This window comes from Syngnathus leptorhynchus, chromosome 10 (assembly GCF_054491065.1).
Source record: "Syngnathus leptorhynchus isolate UIUO chromosome 10, UIUO_Slep, whole genome shotgun sequence".
Lineage (NCBI taxonomy): Eukaryota > Metazoa > Chordata > Actinopteri > Syngnathiformes > Syngnathidae > Syngnathus > Syngnathus leptorhynchus.
In genome coordinates, this window is record NC_141204.1 from 4,558,883 (window position 1) to 4,571,445 (window position 12,563).

Below are 12,563 nucleotides of genomic sequence, written 5' to 3' on the forward strand. Positions count from 1 at the left end.
TCCTGTGTAAAACTTCACACTTGATAGTTGGACAGCTTTTATTTCTATTTGTGTACAAGATATTAAAAAGTAACTTTTATACATGTAACTCACCTGAAAACTGTTTTAGATTGTGAAAGAAAAAAACAAGAACAAAATGAAGGGACTTTACAGGTGATTTCAAAGCTTGCAAAGCCAGCGTGACACTGGAGCTGCTCTGACTCCGTGGGGGGAACAAAAAACCTTTCAGCCCTGAATCAAAACTTTTATTGTGGTTTTCCAAATCCTGTCTCGACTGGCGGTCGCAAACAGGAAACACGTTTTCCAACGCGGCTGCCAAGGATGCTTTCAAATGGTTTTTTTTTTTTTCTTCTTTTTTGTTGCAACTCCAAGTGTCGAGTATCACAATAAGTGTTCCATCATCTGCCGCACGCCATCTGATCGGCCTAGTAGGCTGCTCACTCGTGAATTCAAAGCGTTTTTTTTTTTACTTTTTGCTGTATGGTCAGTAAATAGACACTTAGAGACGTTAAGTACACCGCTATTTGAACACAAAAAGAGAATGTTTGATTGATAGTTCTCTTTATGTTGAGCAAAAAAACAAGCGTTTCGTTCACATATCCAATCAGAGATTTTTCATTTTGTTCATTGAATGGTAAACTTGTTTTTAATTAGAACTACTTAGAAAATGCTAATTTACTGTATCTGGAATTTATCATCTGCAGAATAAAAAGCCGTAGTCCTAGGATAGACACTTGTGGAACACCATCAGTAACTGTAATACTGGAGAATCTTAGCGCTAACAGCTTCTGCTAGCACTTAACGGTACAATGACGTAAATACATGAAAGACTCAAAGTGAGGCGATTTAGTTTCTTCTTTAAGTTGGTGTTCATCACCTCAGTGACAGTCCAAGCACCGCAGTCCACATGTGGCTCCCACGAGACGGCCCAACTCCCGAGACAGCGCCGTTGCCTTACATGAAATAGGCCGCAGCAAATCCCCTCGGCGCGCAACCTCCTCCAAGTCTACTCGCATCCGTCTGTCCTCCTGAGCAAGCGTCGGGCTCCGGCGCTGACATGACATACGGCGTTCTGTCTGGAAGCACCTTGGGTGGATTTAGTTCTGTGGCTCACACTGTGTGGAAAAATGAGAAAAGGAGAGAAATTGTATCTACTTTCCTTGGAGACAAAAGGGTTTGGATGATGGACCACACAGTTCTGGAGACTATTCATGTGATGATGTAACATATCTATAAAAAAATAGTTGTATGCTTTTTTTTATGGTACAAAATAGAACATTGTAATATTTACTGTATTTGTTTGTGCCTTTCACACAGAACCTGGCCAAGTGGGATATTGTTGCCATGTGACTGGATAAAAAGAAAGACCCCAAAAGTGCCCATCTTTCCTTGTGTCGCTGGACCGTCTGAAAGGAACTGACATGGAGTGGTGGTAAGTCAACTAAAATGTTTTGTCCATCTGAAGACCCTTTCAAACTGACTTCCATTCAACTTTGTGCCACTGTATTCCCTTTCTGCCCATCTTTTTCTCATCTCCGGGATAAGCGCAAAACTCCTTTTACATGTCCTAAAAGGGTCTGATAAAAGTCAACAACATAAACCGTTGCTGAGGAATGTGCCGTTTGATGAAATGTGGAACAGGCGATAAGCGCAAGAAGTCATAAGGGAGAAGCAACAAGCTGTGATAGATGTGCGCACTTTTCCCTCTGCTTGAAATTTCCCAGATATATTTCATGCTTTTAGCAAACAAACTTCGACGTATTTTATCTGGCTCGCCAGCCCCCCCCTCCCCCGATGTGCTCATATCAAACCCTACAACGATTTGATTCGCTTTGATGTCATCATTCGCCGTGTCAGCGATTTTCAGCAACGTTTTTGTGGAGCACTCCCCTCACACCTTGGTGGTGCCTGTCAAAACATACAAAGTCCAAGAACGTTTTTGAAGGCTTTTATAGTAGCGGCTGTCGGAGACAATCTGCTCACTGTCCGAGTAATTTCTTGCCGTGCTTCTCAACCTAATTCTGGCCACGGATTGATTCGTGCTGTGTTGCCGTGTGAAACATCCCGCCTTTGCAGCATTCTGTGTGAAAAGTACAGGTGAATAATGCCAATGGGCCAATTTTGTGGAATCGCTGTATAATATGTAGTTCCAAACCGGACCGCCTAAGAGAGCGCGATTATCTCACAGATGATCACAAGAAAATTCAACAGGCAATTTAAGGAGGAAGTGCGGTCCAATTTGCTGCGAATTGGACATTTTTCAGAGGGCCACAGAGACTCGCGCCGCAATGTGTGCAATCCTTCTTCCCGCTTGACAGCCACAAAGCCAAACTGCCAACTTTCTATCCATACCATACGGGCGCCATGAACAATATTTAGCTTGTCCTCCGGGTTGCCAGCTCTCTGGAGTGACAAGGCAGACTGACGAGCACTTTTGGTGGGCTACGCTTACTTGTCTTGACTGCTCTTTGTCAACTAAAGTAGCTCAACCGTCCTACTTTGAATTCTTGTGTTGACTTTAGCATCAAATTTGAAAAAGATTTACAATAAATCATTTAAAAAATAATGGGGGGGGAAAAAAAAGGAAGATTGTTTTGGTTTTACATTTTGATATTTTTTTAAACTAATATCACAATTTAGTTGATCATTTTTAAAATAAAATTGATATAAAATAAAGGTACCAGCGACAGACCTCAGTTATTACATCCATGCCAGTATGCACAAATGATGTATTTTCCAACTTATGACAGACTTAAGACTTTGAGTGACTGCTCCATGCTGTGAAAGACGGAAATTTGTCACATATAAATCCCCCAGCCCAAAGAAATCCTCCAATAAATCCCTTGTCCGTTGATGAGTCTGCACCCTGAGCGTCAAAGTGTCTCATCGGCACGTTTGCTCTTCCAGCCCAACACTTCATTTTTCTCCAAAGCTCAATGACCCATAAAGCCCCCCCATCGCATCCCGCCATGTTTTACACAGCCTCCTTGTCCATAATACCATATAACATCAACACATTGCCTTTGATTGGCGCACATAAACATTGACTGTGGCCGCAGCGCACTTTTAACGGCGCGGCCACAACTCACCGTTAACGCCGTTCTCGCCGATAATACCGATATCGCCGCTCGGGACGCCAAGGACGAACGGCGACGCTGGCAGAGATGAAGCTTGGCTCAGGGTCACTGAGGAAGACGGACTCCGAGAAGAAAATCTTTTTACAAGACGGATAGCAAGTGAAGCTTTATGTCGCCGCGCATGACCATCTCATCTCTTTTAATGACTCTCCATCTCGAATCTCAAATACAAAACGCTAACCCAAGTTTGGAAACGAAGACATCTGAAGCCTTGACATTGGTTATGAGCCCCAATTTTTAAAGCCTTACGTGAGATTGACAAACTAACCTTGATTTCAATTTGGTTTTAAAGCCTAAAAACTCAAAAGCCTAACCCTATCTTGAATCCTTCAGTTGTCCCGAGGAACAATGAAGGCCTTTCTTCCATCCATCCATCCATCCATCCATCCATCCATCCATCCATCCATCCATCCATCCATCCATCCATCCATCCATCCATCCATCCATCCATCCATCCATCCATCCATCCATCCATCCATCCATCTACTGACTGCTGAATTAATTGTCCAAGACAAATGATGACACAGATGCCATGATGATGTAACTGAAAGGAAGAGAGAGCGAGCGAGCGAGCATATAAGGCAACACAAGCGCTGGCTCACAGTCAGTTGGAAGAGAAAGTGGCCGTTGGTACTCCCTGCTGTTTTATGTCGCAGGGGAAACATCTTTATCACAGTGTGTTATTCCACAACACAGCTTCCTTCATGGAAAACAGCCCCCCCCCCTCCCCTTCAGTCCGACTGCCTGGGATCCCCCCTTCCTCACTCTCATTGACTGCATCGCTCGGCATAAACTGTCCACGCTCCATAAATAATGCCACGCAGAGCAGAACGCCACACAGCCAGCGCCGCTGCCTTCCCTTCCCATCCCTCCTCGACAAAAGACCAGTGCGGCCGGCGTCAAACGTAAATCCAGAACTACGTCATGAATTCATTTAACAAGGGCCAGTTGTTTGCTATTAAGACACTTTGATGTCACAGTAGAGCAAGGCCCAAGGTTTTCTTGTGCAAATTCAATCCCTGTGCTGAAAGTCGGTGTAAGCACACCTTCCAAATTCAAATTTGTGTCTCGTGAGGACCGACACAACACTAACCACGGCGTGCCGGACGATGCTTTTTAGCTTGATACTTGTGAATCACCATACTTGATCAACAGTTGTCATCTATTTTGTATAACGTCACCTTGTGTATTGCTCTTGTTTGACTTTGCCAATTTTGGTCATCAGTGTTGTGTTGTGTATTCACTTTGCCAATGCAGGAGGGCGAGCTTTGTCAGTGCGGTGCTGGAATCGAGATCCCCCTCCCCACACCCCGGTGGCGTCCAGACGTGCCCCCTCGCTGTTTACTTTGGGAGGCCTCCGGCCGACTGGCCCGCGCTCAATGGCGCCACTGTGCACCCAGTTTGCCAAAGCCGGTACGTGAGCACGTTTGTACCTTTGACACTTTCTACAGCCACATCAGCTTCTTTAATATCCAAACCTGAAACCATTACTTTGGATAGACACCAAATTATATTTACCCAAACCAGCGAAACGCATTGTCACCTGGAGCAAGCAGAAACCCTGATTTGAACTTACAACCTAAAGACGCGGTGACTCACAATCTCAAATTCCCAGCTTGAATTCGGCGTGACCCCGCCCACCCCACCGCGCACTCCATCGATCCCGGCCTGATGAAGTAACGCAGTCACATACATCAATAAGGAGCAGCGAGGGCCCATCATTATGGGGTGACGCTGATAAACGAGCCACCTCGCAAACAATTCCCGGTCGGGCCCGAGGGGCTTCGGAGGGACCCCCCCCACACACACACACACCCCTCCGGCCATCGCCAAGGAGACAGATGACATCCAAAATGGCCCCCACCCGGCCCACGGCCTCCTTTGCCTTTTCTGCTTGCTCCTTTTGTTTCAAAGGCAGCTGCCGCCCGCCTGACCTTTGGCCAAAAAAAAAAAAAATTGCAGTATCCACAACGTGTTTTGCTCACGCGTGGGAATCACTTGCACATCGGCAAGCATTGATTGGCATGAGCAACAAACACTTAATGCACATTTTAAGGTACACTATAGTGATGAAAAGATTTTCACACGAGCTCACCTGCATAGAAGACTCTCATGAACCCAACTTCGAAAAGAAAGATTAGGTTTTATTCATGAGAAATTAATTTTCAAGAATAAAAGTTATTATTTAAATATAACCCAAAATAGGGTTTTATAATATAAAATATAATATTTCCAATATTAATATAAAATGTATAATATTATAAAATATTACAAAATATTATAAAAGTACATTATCATTTAAGTTTTTTTTTTCTAGATTATAGTAGCAGTTGTACAAAAAGTTAGCATTCAATGTTTTCGGCCGAGTTTTTCAGTGCGATTGAGCAGGTGTACCTAATGTAGTGACCACGGACCGCACAACGCCTCGCATATACGTGCAAGTAAAAAAAAAAAAAAAGTTGTTAAATTAAACAGAAAAATAAGTCATCGCGTATAAAAAAAAATACAACGTGCCTCGTCCCTTTGCAAAGTGTTCCATAAAAATGTCGACTTTAAAAGGAGAATGTCAATCACAGTAAAATGTAGGTCAGCGATATGTGACGCTCTTTATTACGACATTATTATTAAGAGCTCCTGCGCAAGATATTTCGTCACTGTTTACTTTGACTGAACATGATTTGCCACTGGGAAGTATAGAAAATAACTTTAAAAAAAATGGCGTGAAGCCAATAAAAAATGCAATATTGGCGAAGACTGAACTCCCATAAAATGTTTAAAAATAACAATGCTGTAAAGATAAATATGAAATATTTTTCCAATTCAACAAAATATAGATTGCAAAAAAATATGCATTAGTAATCAAGGTGATTAAAATATATATTTTTTTGCCTTTTCATTTTGAACTTAAGAATTTAATAACTCGTATTTGCTATATTTGCCCTTTCGTTCTATAATACATGACTGCAAAGGGACATCGTTCGGACGTGTCAGAGAAAGTTGCACTAATAATTGTATTTGAATTGACAGAGTTCTCATCCAAGTGAACGTTTAGCTCCGCGCTTGAACAGTGCGTCAACCTCCCTATAGGGGGCGCTCCAACACGGCCTTATAGAATTTTCCCTTCACCGTCTCCTCCGCTCCGAGCAGAACGCCCCACTAATGACCCTCAAACTGCTTGCAACGCCAAGCACCGCCGATCTCTTCTTGGGATTTTTAAAAACTCAAAAGTAGCTCAAACATTTGAAAAGCGCAGGTACGTGCAAGTACTTGAAAGTGGCAAAGTGCAGCGTCTCAATGTGCGTGGAAGAACACACCTGTTTACTTGTGAGATTTAAATAAATAAACTAATTATAAATAAATAAATAAATAAGGCCAAGTAGTCACCAAAATTGCAAAAGTGTATATTTTTCCCCAAAAGAACAATGTTGAATGTTTGGTAGCAAAAAAAGCCCCGTTTTTTTTTTTTTCTTTGTGGAAAAGCAAGTTTTACTTTTTGGGAAGTTTTATTCCATGAAAACAATTAATGAGAAATATATGTTTTCCTTTTCTGAAGCCCATCTTTTTCAGGGATGAAGTCATATTTGTCTTGAATGAATTGCCACCCTTCCAAAAATACAGATATAAGTCAAATTTTCAACAAAAGAAGTACCCATCTTGATGAAGTATTTTTGTGGAATTCCTTCTAAGAAAAGATGCATAAAAAGGTGATAGGAGGAATGTCATCCATCCATTCACCCTCACTGGAATCCAGGGGCGTAGCTACGTGGTGGCCAGGTGTAGCCATGGCCACCCCTTTTTTACACTCTGGCCACGACTGTATCGTTTCTCAATATACGTATTTGTGTTTTTTTAGATGGAAGATGGATACCTGCCCTGATATGAGTATCTTAAGTGTATACATGTGGATGTTTCAAGAATGAAAGCGCAGAAAAATGAGGTGAGGCCTTTTAAAAAAAAAAGAACTCTATTAGAAACAACATAATATGCAGAACAATACAATAGCATTTACAATAGTTGTTGTGAGAGTCCAGCATGGTTTGCCACCACTTGACAGTATATTTGCTTGCTTCCATATACTTTTCATGTTCCCCCCCCCCCAGCCTTATTTCTCTTGAAGTGGGCACCTTCTTTTTTGGTTTCTTAAGTGTCCAGTCAATTTTATAGACATTGGCTATTTCTCACACCCGTTTCCCGCCGTGGTCCAGAGTTTTTATTTTTTTTTTCGAGGAGCGCCACAGAAAGTCTCAACAGGGTCCGAATGGTGGCGGCCACAAACTGGGGCGGGGGCGTGGTCTGTCTGGACTTGCGGGGGAGTCGGGCTCAACATGGAGCCTTGAAGTCAGGCCGGGTGATAATAGACAAGTGGAAGGGGTAGCGGAAGTGTGCAGGAAGGAAGATGGTCGGCTTAGCGGTCGGGACGAAGGGGATCCCGTCCCCGTAAATCCGTACGGACGCTTCTGCGTGTCAGGACCTCCTGCTGTGCCCTGCGGTTCTGAACACACACAAAAAGTGATGGTTAATAATGCCAATCGATGCTAATGCTAATGGTAACGAGAAGCAGATTGTAAGGGATTTGAAAATCATGTCAAGTAGGTTTGGTTGGATGATAACACTTTCCATGCCAATTTTTTGGCTTTTCATGACCAAAAAGTTGTATGGTAATATTTTTTTTTGTGTAAAGGGTGAATTCCTTGGCTGCAGCGTAGTGGTACTATTGACATGTGGCAACATTTATTGTATATACGGCATTTTTTTAATAGCTTTGAAAGTCGGATTTAAGAACGACATAACCTATTTAAGGCCTCACACTTTGTAAAATCCCGTTTTCCTGTTCTTAAAAGGTCACCTGTGCTACCAAAGCAGAGCATGTAAATGTGGCAATAAAAGAAAAATACATCTTTTGCGCGCTTAACAAGAACACGCTGACTACGAGAGTCCATGCGTTGCGTGTCAGGTCAATAGACGGCCAGTCCCAATGAAGAGCTTGAAGGAGCACAAATTGCTAATAAGGTTTCTCGCTAATAAGCCAATCAATACGTGGAGCTTTAAGGCTTTCCGTGTTGGGGTCCGCAGGGGCCGAATCAACGGGGACGAGCATTCATGTGGAGAATACGCCCTTCGTTAACAGTAAAAGTTCATCCAGCAGAAAGGGAAGTTAATGGCGGGGAGGAGGCGGGGGCGCATCTCGACCTCTCGGCCTGGGGGGGTTAACAAATTTGCGCTTAATGATTGCAGCTGGGGGGACAAGTTTTGGGGGACAAAAGCGTCTCCAGCTGAGATGGGGGACGGACATTTGGGGGGGGGGGATCACACGCCTTTGGGCAAGACATCAAGGACTGCGTGTTTGAGTAAGTTTGCAAAAGTCTGACATAGGTTTTTAGCAAGCATCCATATTTTAAGATAACCAAATCTGACTCCGGAGTGGGGCGGGGTTGTCTTTGGCGACAGCTAACGGGGCCAAAGGTGACATACGAGTCACCTCGGCGACGTTCAAAGAGCGTGTGTGTGTGTGGGGGTCTTCTGCTTGGCTTGTCCGACTTCATGCATGCTGACAGGTGTATTGTTTCACAAGGAGGGGGGCTCCAACTGGACCGTCACCAAGCAACACTAATTGGCTTGAATGTGGCAATGAAGACCACGACGAAGAAGCAGCAAAAGAAGCTAATGAAAAACGCTTGGAATACATAATGACCCCCCCCCCCCCCCCACTCCATCATCATACACTATTAATTTAATTGCTCACAAAAGACTTTCATCGTTTAATTGACCTAGAAAAGATGCCACCAATACAAGCTGATGAAGCTGTAAGACACCCCCCCCTTTTCATCCTCCCTTTGGTCCGTTCCATCGCGCACCCCCCCCACACTCCTCCTCCCCCCTAGTCATTGACTCTCCCTCTCCATCTCCCTCCATGTTTCTTGCTCATCTTGACTGGGCCGGGATTCCTCTGGTGGCCCAATTACGGGATTGAGCAGGCAAATTGAGGCTGTTTAAAGCGGGGTCTGCTGGGAAGGCGAGCAGCTGCTACCAGGGAGGAGGAGAGACGGTCCACTTGGACACGCCCAATCTAGACAGCATATTCGTAAGTACATCTCCTCACGATGAGACTCTTTGTTTTTTCTTTTTTGGAATAGCAGCACACTCCACGTAGGGGTTAATGGCGTCCATTTTGGTAAACTGAATAAGTCAAATCCATTGGTCACACCTCCGCTGACGGCATATTTAATTTGAATCGAGTCAATTAGGCCCCGCTAAGCTCCATAGCCTGCTGGCTACCTCCTCCTCCTCCATTTTTTGCACTAGTTTGCCCCCCCCCCCACCCCCCACACTTCCCTGTGCCAGCAATAATCCTATTACGACACGCACACACGTACAGTATACATTGGTGTGCACGAAAATATTTTATATGTTTAAATTTGCCAGACGCTCACGTGTGCGCTTTCTAAACATGAGACGACCCTAGCGACCTCTCGCCGTATCCTGGAATGACGTGGGAGAGGCCATTTGGCCCCGAGACAAGCGAGGGAGGGAGTGATGGAGAGAGACAGAAAATACGAGATTGGAGGGGGGGAAAAAAGGGTCAAAAATGTTCTTGACAATGTTTTATGTGCTTCCACTACCTTAAACGAGGCATTGTCATTAATATGTTAGTGGAGTTTAAGTTAAGCATCAAAATCTTTGGACGGCCATTTTGTCACTACCGGTAGCAACCTTTGCAAAAAATAATCCTAAATTCTTTTTTTTGTGAAAACAGTAAAAAAAAAATGAAAATATATGTAAGATGGCAGACTTACGTTCGCGTCACTGCTGCGATTGTTCACCCCCGGGGTGGGGGCGGGGCTACATGTAGTGCCACTGACCTTCCATGCCCATGTTCATACCCATGCCGCCCATTGGTCCTGTGAAACAGCACATTCAAACCAGTCAGCGCGTTGCCATGCTACGATGTCAACACCCCATCCTCATGATGTCATATGCTACGTTGTCATCCTGACGTGTCACATGGAACTACGAAGATGATGTCATCGCTCACAATGTTGTCACCCCGAAGAATGACATCATACTATGACACCATGCTACATATGATGTCATGCTATTTTAGGAGCTGTCGCATCTTCTTCATCTTGAAGATGCGCCTTTTGTTTCTAGCTGCACGGTGGCCGGTGAACGACGACAGAACGAGAACATCAAACTCCTCACCGGGTGGTCTGATTCCCATGTGCTGCTGGCCGTCCATGACGAAGCCCCCCATCGGCTGGCCATCTGGGTTATAGGGAGCTCCTTGACTTACTGCGTGTGTATATGGAGGAGATCAGGGAGGGAGGGGTGGGGGGTGGGGGGGCAGGGCAGAGTGATCAATTAGCGCTTGTAATTAAGGTTGAGTGGCCGAAGCAGGATCATCTGTTGACCACTGCACGCACGAGCAGGAGACGGAGCGGAGAGCCCGTTGTCTTGTAACGGACTTTTTGTAATGAGGTTTGAATGGCGTACACACACATGCAACACACACTGCATTAAAAAAAATTAAGAGATATAGAGACACGCACACACACACACACGTAGTTCATTAAAAGACTTTGTGGATAGCGTGTGCATTAGCAGCCAGTCTCAATTAGTTCCAGTCTGTAGGATGGAGGCAGACATGAGCAATCGCTGCAGGATAATCCATACATTGATTCCAGTCATAGGAAATAATGGAAACAAGTTTTGGGTGACCTTTGGCCTACATTTTTCCACAAAATTTCTGTCAAATTTCAATGAGTTTTTGTTGTTACTCTTATTTTTCTGGCACTCATATTTGTTGTTGGTTTTTATTTTTGCTCGCTATTCTTTGGTTATACATTCCAAGGTACTCTAACGGATTCAAAAAGGTTATAATTGTCTTTTTGTGCATGCGTGTTTTGCTTTGTTTTTTTTGTCTATTCTCAGGTTAGCTACCCAGGTTCTAACAGGTGTTGTTGTCTTTGGCTTTTTATAGATTTTCTGGAATTATTCTGAGGTAGAAACAGGTGCTGCTGCTATTTTTTTTTTCCCTCACTGTTTTATCTCCTTGTTTACTTCAAATTCCAACATGTGTTGTTGTTGTCGTTTCCAAATAAACCAATGAAAAAAAATTAAGATGATTTTGTTTGTTTGTCTGTGGTGTGCATTTAGTTCCCATGATGGAAGTTGTTGCATTTTTAATGTAAACAGCTGGCCGTAGAACACAAAGTGTGCACGTCATAAATCGAGGGGGGGGGGGGGGGGGGGGGGGGCAGGTCGCACAACTAAGTGCAACCCGAGAACGCTTGGCCCATTGTGACGCCCTCATAGAAATCCACTTAGCTCCCACTGAGGCCGTCAGTGGGTCAACTGGAGCAGAAGCAAGATCTCGGCCCCTCTGGATGCCTTTGAACTTTACTGCGGCCCCTAATACCGCCCTGACCTTTCACCCCTATTACAGGTAATAAAGTTTACAGCAGCCTAAACTAAGCCGTGTAAAGGGGAGGGGTATAACCGCTCCCTAAAACGGCCACAAATGGGGACAAGCTGGGGGGGGGGGGGGTTGCCCAAAGGAGGTCTGGAGCCAAAAAGCCAAACGAGCACAACAACTTTAAAGGACTTGCCTGCGCGGTTCGACTGGTCGATCATAGGCTGCACTATTCTCCTCCTGGCGTTGATGAACCTGGAGGAGGAAAGGGAGGGAAGGGGGGTAGAAAACAAGATTAAAAGGGGCGACCTTGAAAAGCTAATAAGTTAAGATGAAAACACACATTGCAATGTAAGAAACTATTAACATTGAGAACATCTAAAAAAAAACGTTTAGTTTAGTTTTGATCACAACTTTTAACACTGGAAAAGCAACAGGTGGCGCTATTCCACCCAACCGTTGAAGACAACAACAAAGACAAATTTAGGAAAGGGGGAATCGAAGCAATGGACTGATAGTGAAGTGGGGTTAATCCCGAGTCAAGGATTACCATATTTAAGCCTTTCAATTGAGGCGGGAGAAACATATGACGTCTCCCGGCCAGTCACTGAACAAAGTCATTTATTAGAATGGTTAAACTATTAGGAACTATCAGTTATAAATCTTTTGTATTGCAGTAAAAAGGTAACGGCAGAAAGGTTTTGCACTAAAACAAAAAGTAAACATTATTCTAAATATATGAAAATAATTTCAATGATTTTACAATACATTAATAATATAATTCATATTTTTACACAGCTTGTTTTAATTCAGTTTGAATTATCATATGCATCGTTCTAAATTTAAATGGTTTCCCGGTAAAATCTCAATACACAAATAAAATGTGTTCTTCTTGAACATACAGTATCAAGAAAATTAATATTAAAAAAACTATGGCCAATGACGGACAACTAGTCATGTGACAGCCGGGTAGTCATAAATAAAAATAGAATTTAAACTCTAGTAAAAGCGCCTGT

At 43.7% G+C, this 12,563-nt stretch overlaps 2 protein-coding genes across 11 annotated transcripts in view; one reads left to right on the forward strand and one right to left on the reverse strand.

Moving 5' to 3' along the window:
* c1d (C1D nuclear receptor corepressor) overlaps nucleotides 1-10,458 on the forward strand; it is an 84,523-nt gene extending 74,065 nt beyond the window's left edge. The window contains exons 12-16 of one of the 2 annotated variants that reach the window (XR_015067412.1): nucleotides 1,318-1,432; nucleotides 4,395-4,550; nucleotides 6,991-7,074; nucleotides 9,113-9,219; nucleotides 10,287-10,458. The gene's annotated coding sequence lies outside the window, so the exon portion shown is untranslated. The remainder of the gene's footprint in view (nucleotides 1-1,317; nucleotides 1,433-4,394; nucleotides 4,551-6,990; nucleotides 7,075-9,112; nucleotides 9,220-10,286) is intronic. The other variant, XR_015067413.1, reaches the window with a different exon arrangement.
* The window catches only part of meis1b (Meis homeobox 1 b), a 129,723-nt gene continuing 123,572 nt past the window's right edge, over nucleotides 6,413-12,563 (reverse strand). For 3 of the 9 annotated variants that reach the window (XM_085922199.1, XM_085922196.1, XM_085922200.1), the window contains 2 exons: nucleotides 11,744-11,802; nucleotides 6,413-7,629 (listed from right to left, as the gene is read on the reverse strand). In XM_085922199.1, the coding sequence (XP_085778325.1) occupies nucleotides 7,382-7,629; nucleotides 11,744-11,802 (307 nt within the window). In that variant the 3' untranslated portion in view covers nucleotides 6,413-7,381. Of the gene's footprint in view, nucleotides 7,630-9,931; nucleotides 10,037-10,063; nucleotides 10,428-11,743; nucleotides 11,803-12,563 lie in introns of those variants that run through there. The other 6 variants (XM_085922198.1, XM_085922197.1, XM_085922202.1 and 3 more) reach the window with 5 other exon arrangements.